This window comes from Numenius arquata, chromosome 7, assembly GCF_964106895.1.
Source record: "Numenius arquata chromosome 7, bNumArq3.hap1.1, whole genome shotgun sequence".
In the NCBI taxonomy this organism is placed as follows: domain Eukaryota; kingdom Metazoa; phylum Chordata; class Aves; order Charadriiformes; family Scolopacidae; genus Numenius; species Numenius arquata.
In genome coordinates, this window is record NC_133582.1 from 35700168 (window position 1) to 35717007 (window position 16840).

Sequence of the window (16840 nt, forward strand, 5' to 3'; positions counted from 1 at the left end):
AAGAGCATCAATTATTAAGAGAGCTGTAACATGGAAGGCATGGTAAGTGACAGTTGTATAAGTCGTTAATAATTTATCACGGCTCTATTTCAAATGTTGACATTTTCCATGACTTGCATTATGCCTATTATTATGAGACCATTACATTGCCTATCACACACGTGTAACTTGGAAATAGAAGCCGCCTGGCAATATAAAACACAAAGTTGCACAAGCGAGGGAAGATTTTGCAGGCAATTTGGAACTGGGTATCTGACTCCTAATTTCTGACTTTGAAAACCCCTCTCCAAATCATTTACCATCTTTCACTAAGATCCAGCAGCTGTTCTCTCCCGTGCCTCGTGTTTTTCTTTAGTCACCCAAAGCCCATGGAGCCGCACTGAAAGCTTGAAGACCAGTATGCCAGCTCTTACACCTGTATTTTATGTATCATTTTTCACTAATTAAAAGGCTCGGTGATTCTTCGTCACAAATCACATGTACATCCACACATTGTTTTTGCAGCACTGTAATTGCGTGGATTAGCTGTTGAACCCTCCAGGTGATGTACCGCATTTCAAGAAGGGTGTGGTATAACTGGTGGGAGTCTACAGGAAGTCCAAGAGGGCGCTCGATGATCTACAAAAGTCTGACTTCAAAGTATAAATTGAAAAACAGCTGCTTAACCTGGAGAGGGCATTGCTGAAAAGAAATAGTGTTTAAACATCTAAAAGGTAGCTATAAAAAGAAAAGCTTTTGTGTACATCCGCTGCACACGGGACACACAATAACGGGCCTTGAATTACAACCCAAAAAATAGGCTCCATAGCAATCTTTGCAACAGTAGTAATAATTACAAGAAATTTTAAAAAATAAATTAGACAAGCATTTGTCAAGAACAATATTTTAAGGCGAATGATCAACCTTCTGTAAGAGCAACACTAGGCTCCTCTTTCCCCGTTGCTGTCCCCCCTACGTTTCTAGGGTCACCAAACACAAACAGCATCCTCAGCTGTGCGCCTGCGATTACGTACGCGCATGCACATGTCTACATATGCAAATTTATTTCTTTGTTACACACAGCGGAAGGAGATTACTCATAGGTAAGTGAATTTACATAAACAGCATTTGAAAGCCAAACAGCTCAGTTTCTTGCAAAAGGTCAGCCCAGCAGATCACTGTAAGCCATTTGTAAATCCTTATTCCAAAGTTGCGTTCTCTTAAATCTTAGGGAAACCTTAGCTGCGGGAGACTTCATCGCCGTTTGGTTCAGGGCAATTTATCGTTTCTAGCCGTGGAGTTAAAGCCATTGCCATGTTATTTTGTGCGGTGGTATTTTTTATGCTATTGGGTCTTTTGTAATTTTTCTGTTTTTTATCACTTGCGTGATGGAATGGCCACGGTGGAACTCATCTCGGGACGGCAGGAGCGCTCTGCGGGTCATTGTGTGAAATTACACCTCAGCTTGTGTGTTCCCCTGAAGTCAGTATCAACAGGTTTTGAGCATTTGGAATATCTTTGGGACATTTCAAACATCGTGCTGGTGGTGTTAAGTTTTGCGGGCTGCTTCTTCTCCATTGTCTGGATCTGCTCTAGAGGGAAACATCCGGTAGCAACCCCGCTGGCCCTGGTGGCATCCGTAGCACCCGCACAGACCCCACCAGTCCCCGCAACAGACATTGATCCCGTGCCGACTGTGAGAAACTGGACGTGAGAACTGACAGAAACCAGAATGTCTCAAAGTTCGCTTGCTGCAAGGTATCTACCACCTGTGTACCTGATATAACATCAAAGGAGGTACGTCCTTGGTTCTCAAAACAACTATATCTTGTTTACCCCAAGAAACTCGTCTGCCGTGCAGGCCCCAGCACTGCCCAGGGGGCAGAGGCAAGGGGGGCTCACACAGCAACCCTGTCGGACAATAATTGGAGATAATAACTGTATTAACAATTAACAATTGTTAATACAGTTACATACATTACAATTGTTAATACAATTACAATAACTGTATTAACAATTAACAATAATAACTGGAGAGGCATCCAGGGCACATGGAATCAACCGCCCCAGGGGTGGGAACACAGCCCCACCATTTGCATGGACGGATCCAGGCTGCGCTGGGGAAGGCTGGCGCTCCAGAACACCCGCAATACATTGATGGCATCATCGGGTGGGGTAATACAGCTGAAGTTTTTGAGAAAGGGGAGAGGGTAATTCAAATCCTTCCGGAAACCGGTTTTGCCATCAAATAAGGTAAGGTCAAGGGACCTGCACGAGAGATCCGCTTTTTGGGAATTAAAGGGCAATATGGGCATTACCAGATCCCAATGGACATGATTAGTAAAATAACAGCTCTGCCCCCACCTACTAACACAAAGGAAACACAAGGCTTTTTAGGCGTTGTGGGTTTCTGGAGAATGCATATTCCTGGTTACAGTCAGATTGTGAGCCCTCTCCATGAAGTGACTGGAAAGAAGAATGATTTAGGTGGGGCCCTGAGCAGCAGTCAGCCTTTGAGCAGATTAAACAGGAGACTGATTATGCGGTAGCCCTTGGGCCAGTCCGAACAGGACGAGAGGTAAAAAATGTGCTCTACACTGCAGCTGGGGACAACGGCCCTACCTGGAGTCTCTGGCAAAGGGCACCTGGAGAGACCTGAGGCCGACCCCTGGGGTTTTGGAGTCCAGCATATAGAGGATCAGAGGATCGCTATAAAATCACTAAGAAAGGGATATTAGCAGCACACGAAGGAGTTGGAGCTGCTCTGGAGGTAATCGGTACGGAAGCACAGCTCCTCCGGGCACCTCGGTTGCCAGTGTTGAACTGGATGTTTAAAGGGAAGACTCCTTCCACACATCACACAACTGGTGTGACGTGGAGTAAGCAGGTAGCACTAATTACTCAGCGAGCTCAAACGGGGAACCCAAATCATCCAGGAATTCTGGAAGTGATCACAGATTGGCTGCAAGCCACAGACTTTGAGGGTCCCCAGAGGAGAGGGTGGTGTGGGCTAAGGAGGCCCCACCTCTTCAGTTATCCGAAAATGAGAAGCAATACCTGCTGCTCGCTGATGGATTTCTTCATATTGTAGGAACCCAGGGCGGGTGGAAAGCTGCAGTGTGGACTCCTACTCAACGAGTCATGGAAGCAGCCAAGGGAGTGGGCGAGTCAAGTCGGTCTGCAGAAGTGAAAGCCATCCAATCGGCTTTAGATATTGCTAAGTGAGAAAAGCGGCCAGTGCTTTATCTCTCTACTGACTCATGGATGGCAGCACATGCTTTACGGGGCTGGTTAAAACAGCGGAAGCAGAGCAACTGGCAGCACGGAGGTAAACCCATTCGGGCTGCTGAACCGTGGCAAGATAGAGCTGACTGGCTAGGGAAACTGTCTGTGAAGGTACATCACATAGATGCCCATAAACCCCAGAGTCAGGCCACTGAGGAACATCAGAACCACCAGCAGGTGGAGCAGGCTGCTAGGAAGCGTCCCAAGCAGACTTGGACTAACAACGTAAGGGTGAATTATTCATAGCTCGGTGGGCCCATGACGCTTCAGGGAAGAGATGCACCATATAGATGGGCTCATGCCCATGGCATGGGTTTGACTATGGACATTATTGCACAGGTCATCCATGAATGTGAAATGTGCTGAAATTAAGCAAGCCAAAGAGTCAAAACCTTTGTGGTATGGAGGACAGTGGCTGAAACATGAGCATGGCGAGGCCTGGCAAATTGACTATATCGCCTTTCCACCAACGCTGTAGAATCATAGAATGGTTTGGGTTGGAAGGGACCTTACAGATCATCGAGTTCCAACTCCCCTGCCCTGGGCAGGGACACCTCCCACCAGACCAGGTTGCTCAAAGCCCCATCCAGCCCGGGCTTGAATACTTCCAGGGTGGAAGCAACCACCAGATGGCTGGAAACATATGCTGTGTCTCATGCCACTGCCTGTAACGCTGTTTTAGGCCTTGAAAGACAAGTCTTGTGGAGACATGGTACGCCAGAGAGAATCAAGTCAGACAAGGGGACTCATTTCTGAAATAATCTCATAGGCGCCTGGGCTAAAGGGCATGGTATTGAGTGGATGTATCACATCCCCTGTCACACACCAGCCGCTGGGAAAGTCAAACCATGTAATGAACTACTGAAGACTACCCTGAAAACAATGAGTATTGGGACATTTAAAAAGTGGGATGAGCATTCAGCAAAAACCACCGAGTTAAGTCAATGCCAGGGGAACTGTCAGCCCAGCTGGTTATGCTTCCACAGGGACCTTATCCCCTTCTACAGTAGGTAAAAGCTCTGACTAAGCACAAACCAGCTCAGAAATTGTCCTCAAATATCTTTCATGAAGCGAATGCTTCATTCTTCAAAACTTTTTTTAGCAAATGTTAGTAATGCTGCACCACAGACTCTCAGCCACACATGTTCTTCCTGAGGCTGTTCTGCAACTTAGGATTTTAAAAATCAACATCATAACTGTGTACTCGATACAGACTTTCCCCTTTTTAAACGCTGATAATAGTGAGAAGCCGCAAGTACTACAAAACCAGGCAGAGCTGCTTTTTCTTGCCAAAGAGGAAAAGATTAAGCATTATTAAAAAAAAATAAGACTATCGTCTATCTTTAAGTACCCATAAAGCTATGAACATGAACTGTATGACGATGTGTTAGCATCAATATTTGAACACAGGCACACAAAATATCCATCACTTCAATTCCAAACTCTATGAATTAATTGCTGGGACATTCCCCAGGGATAAAATATTTATTAAAAGCCAACAGTAACCCACAAATCTCTTTCCATTTCATATGGTAGACAAAAAAAATATGGTGAATCTTGAAAAAAAGGAACAGATATTAGACAGGGAAAGCCTATATAGTTACAGGGCAAGCAATAAAACATTTAGTGCTTTCATTTATTTTTTTTTTTTATTTCATCAGAATTCTTAGACAAACATGGAAACATTTGCAACAGCAATACTTGGGTCAGTTTAAAATCTTGCTAACACAAATACAGGTCAGCAAAAAATAAGGATGTGGAAAAAATTAAGGATTTCTTCTTCTGGTGACAGGAAGACAAAGCACGTCCTGTCCCTGTGAGCCTATACTCGACCCTGCCTGTCTACAGTAACAGCAGGCACTTGCAATTCTTCTCCGAAGACATTTATAGATAGAAATCCATTGAGTAGCTTACTGGGGAGGCAAAAGCTGCAGCAGACATGATTTAGAATCAGTTATCTTTTGGCCATCGTGACAAAATAAAACCAGCAACTTTACAGAAATTCTCCTGAAGTAGTATATCTGTCAAGTTTTTATATCACAAGAGAACAGACGCAGCCAAAAGAACGTTTACTCTAAAATGACTGCTCTGAACTACTTAAGCAGTCATGGGCAGCTCCCAGTTTAATTAAGTATCCACAGCACCACTTAGTGGTGAAAGCAGACTCACTACTGACATGAACGAGAAGTTTTAATGCCAGCCTTCTTTTTGGTGGTTTTTGTTTTCTTTTTTTTACCCCCTGAAAAAGAAATAGGTCTGGTCTGTCTGTCCGTGCTTGCCAAATACCACTACAGTGCCTTTACTATAAGAAAGTATATCTATCACGCAAAAGAAGTCCAAGAGAGATGATCCTCAAGGCCAGCATAATCAAAGGCTGCTGAGCACCAAACATGCATCCACTTTGAAGTGCTTTCAGAATTCTACAGCACTCTGCCACATGGTTTCTGGTGACACAGCCTGAAGCAGTGGTTAAACAAACGATCCAGCTTAGTACCTGCCTGTACTCCAAAGAATAGCGATCTCTTGGCTCACATCTTGTGCTTTACGTAAACTTGGCCATAAACAAATGTAACTGATGTAGAAAAACCTGAAGACTGACAGCAACTGAAAAATAACTGTTATTTTTCCATTCCATCAACCAGTTATAAAACTACCTAACTTGTGTGCTTACATAACAGAACACAGTCACTAACAAAAAGAAAGCCTTTTATTCAGAACAGATTACTGCATCTTTACAAAAAAAAGTCATTATTTCAACTTACAAAGTCGGCATTATCATTAGCAGTGCACCTTTCCTGGACAGGAAATCCTTGACTTTTATCAAATGTCAACTGCAAGAGTGTGAAAACAAAACAATCGGCACCAAAACCCACCCACACCCATAGCCCCAAAAGCTCTATTTAGATTTTTTTTTTTATATATATATACACATACACACACATATATATATATATAAAAAAAAAATGTCTTCATAGATGACAACTGTATCATTTTATACTTCAGGTCCTTCTCCTCCAGGAACCAGCTATAAAAGAGTAAGACAATTTCGTGTTAGTGCCATAGATTTGAATTTTGCAAACCCATATGTGACAGTTCTTGTTTGACAGCATTTTAGTAGATGCAGGCTTCATAGTAGACCCCGAAAGTAGTTTTTAGATTCTCCCAACAGAGGAAGTCAGTTAGTGCCAGAGAATCGCATGCCAAAAAGTATCTTCAAAATACAAAGAATGTTTAACAAAATACAAAGGAGTTCCCAGGTAACACATATTTTAGCTTTTTGTCCCTGTTATTCACTTCAAGGAGATGATTCAGTCTAGAAACACTACAGATCATTTTCAAGAGGACAAAGAACATGCTTCCTTTCATGAAGAATTTCTCCAACTGCTGATTCTTCCCCAGACTGTCACTATACTAGGAAGCTGGTTTCCTCTTTCCAGCTTCTATTGCTAAGCAGAGCCCAAAAACTAATAAAGAGCCTGAACCTTTCTACAGGCAGCAGGTCATAAGTCAGTGTAACATTCTACTGTGAAGAAAGTAAAGAATTGAACAACCAAGAAATAAATACAAAAAACCAAATATGAATAAAGGGGAAAAAAAGAGGAGGATAACCATTCATTTCACTGATATGTTCTTAATAATTAGCTGAGCACTTCTAAAGACAAGAAGCTTTGCACATAGTCCTCGTGACATGGGAAGATGTGTCCCCAAAAGAGACAAGAGATCTAATACAGAAATATATTTATGTCTTGCTGAAAATTTGCACTCTAAGACTCACAGGCTTCTGCCTCAAGGCCAGTGTACCACCAGTTTAACTGGTCAGAACACGCACTGTCCTCTAAGGATGCAGAGCGATAACCAACGCAGAAAAAGGCTTCGAAATGCATCATTCATACATACACATAGAATCATTCAGGTTGGAAAAGACCCTCGGGATCATCAAGTCCAACTATGAATCCCACTCTACAAAGTTCTCCCCTACACCATATCCCCCAACACCACATCTAAAATGGAATGCCCTGGAAGCTACTTCAAAGTACCTTATGTAATGGAACTGCCTGGAAAACTCAGCTTGAAGTAGTTGAACTCAATTACTGATTGATTTACAGGTACAGAAAATAAATGCATGCAGCCTTTTAACAATGATGACTTACCATTGTTATGTTATTTCCATTTAGCAAAATCTGGTCTAGCTTTGTGATTCTTCTGCCCTCAGGTGTAATCTCACTGAAGCAGCATTAGAAAAAATAAGTAAGAACACATAACCAGGGACAACGATTCCAGTTTTGATTACAGAACTGACATAAATCTCTGCGTTAAGATGATATTTGTTGCAACTAACAAAAAAATTAGCCACACTGCTGCATAACCTTGATAAATTGACCAGCTGGGTAAAGAAAGCTACCTGGCAACTAAAAAGATCCATTGTACTTTTCTGCTCAGTACATAACGATACAGATTTACCCTCTAAGTCCTGGCAATTCCTTGAATACCACCAATACTCAAAACAGGTTTTAAATAGCAACATGGCAGGACAAAGTAGTAAATATATATCCTTAAGCCTGATAACTTTTTAAATCTTTGCCTAGACCTGAAGGAAATGCAAAAGCAAACAAACTCCTGGAAAGTTCAACACACAACCCATACAAAATTCAGACTACAAATTAGGAATCTTATAACAAGTATAGGTCACACAACAGCTACTCTATGGCATGGCTGTCCTGAACAGATTGCCCTCTATAGTGTAAATCCAAGATATAAACTATTCATCTGGCAAATATTCCAAAAAGATAAGACTACTTTGCTTACAGATCTTACACAGTATTTTTCCTCAGGAAACCAAACATTAAACAACAACAAGAGGCAGAAATAATACTTACAATTCTGTAACATCTTCTAACACCATATCTGAAAATCCAGTTTCAAGGAAAATAAGGCTCAGAATTTTAAAGTCAAAATATTTAAAGTTATTCTCACTTTATACTGAACTGTGATCTTATCTGTAAAATAAAAATGTCAGATTAATACAACTGATCTATGCAAAAAGGTTCTACCCAATGACCTCGAACCTCTCAAAAGCAATAAATGGATGGAGCTGAGGTGTAAAGTGGACGGTCTTGCACGTTTCCATCAAAGGATACTGACAAAGTCATCAAACCCTAGAAGCGTTCCCACAATTTCTTTATCGCTCTTCATCACAATATGGATGCGCGAACCTATGCATTTGTCCACAAGTTCTGCAAATAAGATTTAAAAAAAAAATAAAAAAAAATCGAAAGGTATAAGAGGTTGTTTTACAGAAGATACATTTTTCGAACCAAACGCCTCACATCGCCATGACTGAGGGGGCCGGGAGGGGGCTGGGTCCCACCCGCACCCCCGGCCCCTCAGGATATCTCGCTTGTGGGCCAACACCGCCGGACTCAGCGGCACTCCGCCCCCAGCAGAAGCGAGGGCGCAGACAAGCCCCGTCCCACGCCGCCTCACCCCCACAGACCCCCGGCCCGGCCGAGGAAACATCCGCCTGGCGTGAGGCGGACGCCCGCCCTCACACCCCGCCCGCCCCATTCGAGCTTCCCGCCACACACAACTGCCCGCAAACGGCCTCTCCCTCCTTCTTTTCTTTCCTTCCCTTCCCTTCCTCCCTCCCTGCCCGCCGGTCACAGGAACCAGCTGCCCAGGCCCAGGCCCCGGGGAGCGCAGAAACACTGCGGCGGCGGCAGCGGTTACCGAGCGGCAGGAGCTGAGAGGGGTTGGTGGTCACGTTAGCCGCCATCTTGGACCCAGACCTGACCAATCGCTGCCGCCTCCCGCGGAAACCGGCCCGGCAGCCCCGACGAGCCGATGCCAGAGCCGTCGCCCCGCCCCTCCCCTCCGGCCTCCGGAGCTGGTTTATGTGCTAATGGGGGGGTCAGGTTGGAAGGGGCCTTAAAGATCATCGAGTTCCACCCCCCCTGCCCTGGGCAGGGACACCTCCACTAGAGCAGGTTCCTCAAAGCCCCATCCAGCCTGGCCTTGAACCACTCCAGGGATGGGGCAGCCACAGCTTCCCTGGGCAACCTGTTCCAGTGTCTCACCACCCTCACAGGAAAAAATTCCTAGTATCTAATCTAAATCTCTCCTCTTTCAGTTTGAAGCCATTACCCCGCGTCCTATCGCTACAGCCTCTAACGCCACAGCATTAAATAAAAGTGGTATTTCAACTGATAGACTCAGCGCCCGTTTTGCGATGGGGGAGACTCCAGAAGAATCAAGCCCGAAGAAACTGTCCCCTGCCTCGGGGGACGGCGCCGCCTCCAGAAATGCAAGTACCTTTGGAAGGAGGAACGTCACAGGGCTTCTAGCTTGGCTCTGGAATGTGGTGAGCTCCCAGGTAACTCCCAGTGCTTGGAATTTTCATTCCTGTAGTAAAATACAACCTGCCCTGGCTGAGATCTCCAGGGGAACGCTTCGCTGTGAGCAGAGCGGGGAGAAGCAGCGCTGGAGTGGACGGGACTGTGGAGCTGGCGCGTCCTCCTCAAGCAGAGGGTGTAGAAGTGCTGGGCAGGTCATTACAGCGGCCGTGTGAGCTGGCACAGCAACAGGAACAGTCACAAAACCACGGATGAAATGCTGCAAAAAATCCTGTAGCCAGAGGTGGATGTTCACAAAGGAGACAGAGGAGTCCTGCAAAGACTTGATTCGCATAAAGGGGGAGTCCACTGGGGCATTCCCTGTGGGGTCTCTCCATTTGCCGGAGGACGCAGCCTCCATTTTATCCTAATTCCCCGGCCACATGTAACCCTCTTCCTTTCCCCGTTGGCTGAGGTACTTGGAAGGTACAGACTTCTCGATCTGCCTATTCCATAAAAGTGTAACTTTTGTGGTTTTATAATTGTGTAATTTTTGCATTTTCAGTTAATTTCCCTATTTTTTGGTTATCTTAGTCCTGCAGTTTCAATTAACTCTCCTGTTTCCTTCAGTTATCTTACTCTTGCAATTTAAATTAACTTCCCTGTTTGTGGAGACACTCATAGCCGTATTTTATCACCTGTTTGTGGGGACACTCATCCCTATCTTATCAAAATGCAAAAAAAGTATATTTATTTCTGTTACCTTGCCAACCGAGGGATCGCCCCGAAGCGGCACCCAGGAGGGCAGAGGCACACAGGCGAGGACGCAGACACTGCGGGGCTCGGTCCATGCCAGAGGGTCACCAGCCCTGCTCTTTTCACCTGTTCCATCAGAGATTCATGCAGGCTGTGCTCTGATCGGTCCCACAGCCAAGCAGGAATCTCAGGTATGTTCCATACTCTATCTCAGGCCTGTGTTATCTAAACACAAATGTTCTACTTGTCAAGTACAGAAGGTAATAGGATATATGTGGTTTTCTACACCCCAGCTGCAAGTCATGCGAGCATGTTCATAATCTTCTTCACTACTCTTCTGTTCTTATCCCACAATGACCAAAAGTGAATTTTATACCCGGAGCTTCTACCATACGTTAGTGAATGTTAAATTGAATGTTTAACACAAAATTGTGTTTGTTTTCATTCTTCTCCCTTCAGTTTCCTCCCCCTTTCTGTTCTCTCATTAGCTGAGCCTCAGAGATTGCAGGTCGGTGTCTCAATGGCGAGAGCTACTCGCTAGCCTTTTTTTTGTTTGTTTTACATTTCTGGAAAGCTGCTTTTTTGAAATGGTCCAATACGTTTCAGTTGCTGGAGAACTGAATGCTGTAGTTGAGGTACCCCTGAAACAGCAGTGGCCTTGCACACTCCTGGAAGCCTCTCTTCTGAAAGCGGGAGAAGGCCGACCAGTCTCCTTCTGTGGAGCATTCTTAGTCTATACCAAAATTGCCAGAAGCGTCATGTATGTGATGGCCATTGCTACCCAAGAACTGGTCTAACGTGAACACATTCCATACAAGGTACCAGAGAGTTAAATTAATCTTCACTAATGTTTCAGGAAACGAAACAAGCACGGTAGCACAGAAAAAATTCCTCATACCAAGAGAGGCTGAAGTGAAGTGCAGTAACTCATTGTGGGTGCTCTTTCATCTCTTTTTCTGAAAGATCTGCACAGTTTTGAGATGCATCCTTTCTCCTCAGGGTATCCAAGGGCTGTTCACAAGGGGATGTTCGCAGGATCAGTTCCTGTGAAGGAATTAATCACCTAGGTTGCAAGGTTTGCAATATTTATCAAGTCACTTTCTTGTCAAAGACCATTAGGAGATGAGTGCTAGTTGGGTGTCTGTAGAAGAGCACAGTTTTGCCCTCGCCTGCCTCAGGGTTGGGGGGTGGGGAAAGATCTATGAAACAAAGTCTTCTTTAAATAACTGCAGAGACTAGAGAGAAAGGTGGTTGGGGAAGGGGAGGGGATAGCTGTGTCACAGGGAGAACTGCTGCAGGAATGGAATGACAATCATTAGAACCACAGCCACGCATCCTTCCCAAGGGAAACACAACTAGAGCAGTCTTCAGCCACATAAATACAAAAAGAAGGGGAGGAGGGAGGTCAGGAGGCAGGCAGGGAGGTTTCCGGCTCTGAGTTGTATGCACATTATCTTTAAACAAATACTTTGTCTCCTTTTTCAACAAAAAATGGTGATATCAAGCATGAGTGTAAAGATGGGAGGAGGAAGCAAGGAGCCACCTCCCCTGTCACTGCCTGGGCCAGGACGTCCCAGCACCTCTCCGCTGCCATGGGCAGGGCCAGCACTGATGACCCACCTGGCCATGGCTCCCCAGCCGCGGGAGGCCCTGCCACCTGGGGCAGAGCCTGACTGAGGGGGCCAGGAGGCCGCCCTGTCCCACCCGCACCCGTGGCCCCTCAGGATTTCTCCTTTGTCAGCCAATATCGCTGGACACAGCGGCCGGACCCACGCTAAGCAAGAGGGGCTGAGGTGGGCTGGGGGTGGTGTCAGCTGCCATCTTGCACCCAGGCCCCACTGCTCGCTACCCGCCACCCGCTGAAGGGAAGGGCCGCCCGCTCTTACCCCAAAATAACTACAACCAAGTAATTTTTGCCCTATGTGGAAGACGGCTGTAGTCAGGGAGGGTAAACTTCTTCTAATCACTGCATTAATGAAATTCTTGTGCAATTTCATTCACCATACTGAACACGGACAGCCCTTCACACGGCAGTGTTCTCTTTTTTCTGTATTTCACATAATCACTTTGTTCTTCATGCTACTTTTGGGGTTGTTTGTTTACTTAACTAATGGGTATTTTTCTATGTTTTTATATTCACATCTGCGATTTTTATCTTTTTAAAATGTTCTCCAGTTTTTAATATTGTGAGACCTTCACTAAATTTTTATTCACATCTGCGATTTTTATCTTTTTAAAATGTTCTCCAGTTTTTAATATTGTGAGACCTTCACTAAATTTATGTCCAATCAATACTTTTGTAGTCTTTTCTCTTTCCTATTTCTTTTACAGAAGCTTCCAAGTGAGAGATCGTAATCCCAGTGTTATGATCCTTAATGCTACGATTCTTAATGCATACAATTCGGTTTTCCTAAAATTTAGGACAAGAGCTTCCGAAAAAAAAAAATCTACTCCAGGCACATAACGAGATTGCCATCCAGAAGAAATGATTTATGAACCTCAGATCCACGCCAGGACTTAATTTATGCTTTTCTTAAGAGAAATCCCAGAGTGATTATTTTTTTAGTGACACGCTTGCCTCTGCAAACTCACAGCTTTGCTCTTTGGGAAGCTGGGCTATATGGAACAAATGGAACAGAGCTACCGCAGGCGCTGCTCACTTCTGATGATTCTTTCAGACATAAACTATCATTCTGTCCGGGTAAAGCTTACCCACCCCAGGAAGCCTCACTGCACATCAGCCAAGCTGAGAGCTCCTTGTTATTGCTACGAAATGCAGAATGACTGCCAAATCACCACTACTGTAGTAATGATACAATAGCTGGTGGTTCTTAAGTAAAATATTACCTCTGAGTGATGGAGGAACTGTAGAGCTGGGTTTTCATTGCTATTTGTTAGCTACATACTGAGAAAGAAAATTCCTTTAGGAAAATTCCAGCTGAGACTTTCCCAAGAGCTTCTGTTCCATAGCAGCTCTCACCTTCATTTCTCATAAATACAGGCAGTGTGAGCTATGAAAAAAACCATAGATTATGTCAACCAGCTAGTTTTCCTAGAACAGGCTGATGTTGTCAGTCCAACCTTTTAATTGCCTTAGCAGTAAAGAAAATTTCAAGCAGAAAAAAAAATAATATCTAATAACCTATTCAGAGAAGCCACAAGCCACCATTATCCACCAGTATCGCTGAGATGCCTCTATAATGCAAAATCCATAGCAGTAAGAGCGATGCCAGACTGCGCCTTCCTCAATGAACTGCGCGTGAGCTATAAACATTCCCATGCATCTTTTGGGGGACATCTCATTGCCGCAAGAGATAACAGCCAATATTTCATACCTTTTTCTTTTTTGAAATGATACTAAAGTTACACACTAAAACTAATAAGAAATCATTAATTTGCCAGAGCTGGATCGTTCCGTGCAGCTTAGCCCGTGTTCCCTACAGTGTATTTTTTCTCTAATGGCACTTCTGTTGGAGCTGAAAAACAATACATAATTACATGCTGTATTTTTATAATTTGAGCCTCTGGGTACTGTATTAGTGATGAGATTTTCTTTCAGCACCATCCTTTTATACTTCTTTCAAAAAGAATCTCTTCCCCCGATTTCCACCGAGAATCTTAATTATTAAATGAGTACAGTCTCCAGCAAATGCTGTTGATTTAAATAAGCAGAACTGAATCGTAACAAAGGTTAAGAGGGAGCCAGTCTGAGTGCAGTAAGATACAGGATTTTTTAAAAATTTTTTCTCTCACCCTAAATTGGCCTGTGCTCTTGGACAAGTCTTTGACCTGCCTTTCTAGGGTATCGTCATTTAAGTTTAGCAGCAGAGCAGCGCTAACGGAAAAAGCCTTAACTCGATTTTTCTCATTTTTAACCTTCAGCAGCCAACCTGCCACAGCAGGGCTGAAACCGTCCCAGGCTTCATTCCGTGCTGCCACTAATTAATCTGCACCACCTCGCGCTGGAAGGCGGCAGCCCCAAGGATGTGCTGTCACCTGCGCTTCAGGGGGAGGCTTTGAGAGAAGATTTTCCTCAGAAAAGACGGCGACCCGAAGAAGGAGTCACGGCTGGCGGCGGTGCCCGCAGGGGTGCTGAGGCGGGGCGGGAAGGCCTGGGGCTGCCCCGGCCCGGGCCGCTCCACTCGCCCGCCCGCGATGTGGGGTGTTTTGTTTTTTTTTTTCTGGCCACAGGATAAAACGAAGCCGATTTTTCTGTGAGTCCCTTCCACGAAGCGAGCCTTCCCGGGGAGCTTCCCCGCGGCGCAGGACGGCAGAATCGCCACCGCCCTCCCGCACTCGGCTGCCCGCGGCCGGGGGCAGCTCCGAAGGGGACGGGCCGCAGCCAAACCCCGCCCCGGCGGCGCTGGGGAGAGAAGGGAGGGAAGGAGGCGCTGCGGAAGCGCAGGCGGCCGCGTCCCTGCCGGACCCTCGGCGGCGGGAGGGCGGAGCGAGAGGCCGGTCGCACGGTGGTATCCTCCGGAGCGGCCATCCCTGGGGCTCCATGGAGAAGCGGGGCCCAGTGCTGCACATCGTGGTGGTCGGCTTCCACCACAAGAAGGGCTGCCAGGTGAGGGGGAGGGGGCGCGTCCCCGCCCGCCTCCCGCCTCCCCTCTCCCCTCCTCAGCCTGCGGCGGGGCGGCCCGGGGCCCGCGGCCCCGTGGGGAAGGCTGGAGCCCCTGCGGGAGGGGGCGCGTCTGATGGTGGAGGGGGGAGGGCGTCGCTTTATCTCAACGGGCCGGTTCGAAGCGGGCGAAGCGCGTTAGGGCAGCCATTGGCCGGGGCGGCCGTTCCCTGGGGCCGGGGCGGAGGCTGCCCGGCCGGGGCCGTGACTCAGCCCTCGCCGGGCGGTTAATGGTTACCGAGCTGCCTACGTGACTGTGCCCGGCCCGGCCCCGCCGCTCCCGCCGGGGGCCGAGGCGGAGCGGGGCCGGCGGGGAGAGCTCCGCGCCGTCCCCCCCCCCCCCTTTTCCTGGGGAGACGGCGAATGCTGGTATGGCACCCCCACCTACTGCCAGTCGAGCGTCCTTCGTGCGTGCAGGCAGAGGATTAAGAGAAAAACCAATCGTTTTTATAATCTGCCTTCTATTCCTGCCGGCCCAGCGTCGGACTCCCGCAGGTACGGGTTGTACACATCGGGCCTGGTGGCCCCGGGGTGTAGGTCCGCCCTTGATTGAAGTTTCATCTGCCCATCTCTTCCCTTGTTTCATAAACGCTCGACTGCTTCGTGGGGTACAGTTCTATGTTGTGTATTTCATAGGTGTTTTATATGCTGGTTTGGGTTTGGTTTGGTGGTTTGTTTTTTTTTTTAACCCTTGAAGCAGGAGCTGGTGATGCTCAGTGGGGCTCTGCATACACAACCTCTTCTCTGTGACAAAGGCAGACGGATAAAGTGCTGGACTTGCAATGAGTCTTTTTCTGCCGGAGCGTTCTTAGTCTTTACAAAAATTGCCGAAACAGCGATGAATGTGGTGGTCGTTGTTACGCGGGAATTGGTCTGACCTGGACGCGTTTAATCCAGGGTACCGGAGAGTTAAATTACTCTTTGTTTATGCTTCAGGAAACAAAACAAGCACAGCACGGTAACATGTGAAACAATTCCTCATAGCAACAGAGGCTGAAGCAAAGTAACTCGTTGTGGGTGCTTTTCCATCTCTTTTTCTGAAAGATCTGCATGGTTTTGTAATGCATCCTTTCTCCTCACGGTGTCCAAGGGCTGTTCACGTGGGGATGTTTGCAGGATCAGTTCCTATAAAGTAATTAGATCATCTAGGCTGCAAGGTTTGCAATATTTATCAGTCACTTTCTTGTCAAAGACGGTTAGGAGATGAGCGTTAGTTTGGTGTCTAGAGGAAGAAGAGTGTGTTTTTACCCTCACCTTGTTGGCTTCTTGGAAAAGACATAGATTAAAGACAAAAGCAGAGGTGGCTTTTGTTGTTTCTGCTCTTCTTTTGGGGCCTGTATTTCTTTACTTATAACATTATGCATTGGTGCAAAGCAAAAAAAAAAAATCCACAACAAAACTATAAATTAGTAGTGGTGAATTTTATCTTGCTGCCAGTAAAATATTTGAAGAAGTACATTTTCAGGTGGTGTTATAAATGGGGCTGGAATACCTCTGAACCAAAGTCGTCTTTAAGTATGTCAAGAAATGAACTGGAGAAGTTGGAGAAGAAGGTGGTTGGGGAAGGGGATGGGGTAGCTGTGTCACAGAGAGAACTGCAGGAACAGAACGACAGTTTGGAAGAACCACAAACACGCAGGTGTCCTTCCTAAGGGAAATATAACCAGAAATCTAATTTTAAGTATGTTTTACCTCTGACTTAGCAGATTTGTTACTGAACTATAGAAATAGTTTCCTAAAAGAACTGGAGGCAGGGAGCCGCGCAGCTATAGCCTAATGAGTTTGACATGAGTAGTATGCGGGGCTCTAGAGAATTTGTGAAGGAAAGAATTAATTAAGAACATGAAGCTAAGTAGACTGAGTCCTATGG

General features: G+C 46.0%; 2 protein-coding genes across 2 annotated transcripts in view; one reads left to right on the top strand and one right to left on the bottom strand.

Annotated features, from left to right (window-relative positions):
- Positions 1-4919: 4919 nt before the first annotated feature.
- Positions 4920-9046, bottom strand: LSM5 (LSM5 homolog, U6 small nuclear RNA and mRNA degradation associated). Its single transcript, XM_074150649.1, has 5 exons — positions 8992-9046; positions 8403-8498; positions 8142-8169; positions 7416-7488; positions 4920-6289 (listed from the first exon to the last, which is right to left on the bottom strand). The coding sequence occupies exons 1-5, from the start codon at positions 9035-9037 to the stop codon at positions 6257-6259; spliced, it is 276 nt and encodes a 91-aa protein (XP_074006750.1). The 5' UTR covers positions 9038-9046; the 3' UTR covers positions 4920-6256.
- Positions 9047-14547: 5501 nt separating this feature from the next.
- Positions 14548-16840, top strand: part of AVL9 (AVL9 cell migration associated) — a 39084-nt gene continuing 36791 nt past the window's right edge. Inside the window, exon 1 of the mRNA XM_074150674.1 lies at positions 14548-14916. Within this exon, the coding sequence (XP_074006775.1) occupies positions 14851-14916 (66 nt within the window). The 5' untranslated portion in view covers positions 14548-14850. The remainder of the gene's footprint in view (positions 14917-16840) is intronic.

Excerpts from the sequence above, each read along its gene's own strand:
- LSM5 (XM_074150649.1), bottom strand. The coding sequence starts at position 9,037 with ATGGCGGCTAACGTGACCACCAACCCCTCTCAGCTCCTGCCGCTCG. Across the intron at positions 8,499-8,991 it reads CTCTCAGCTCCTGCCGCTCG|AACTTGTGGACAAATGCATA; the intron begins GTAACCGCTGCC and ends TCTTATTTGCAG. Across the intron at positions 6,290-7,415 it reads ATGGAAATAACATAACAATG|CTGGTTCCTGGAGGAGAAGG; the intron begins GTAAGTCATCAT and ends ACTCTTTTATAG.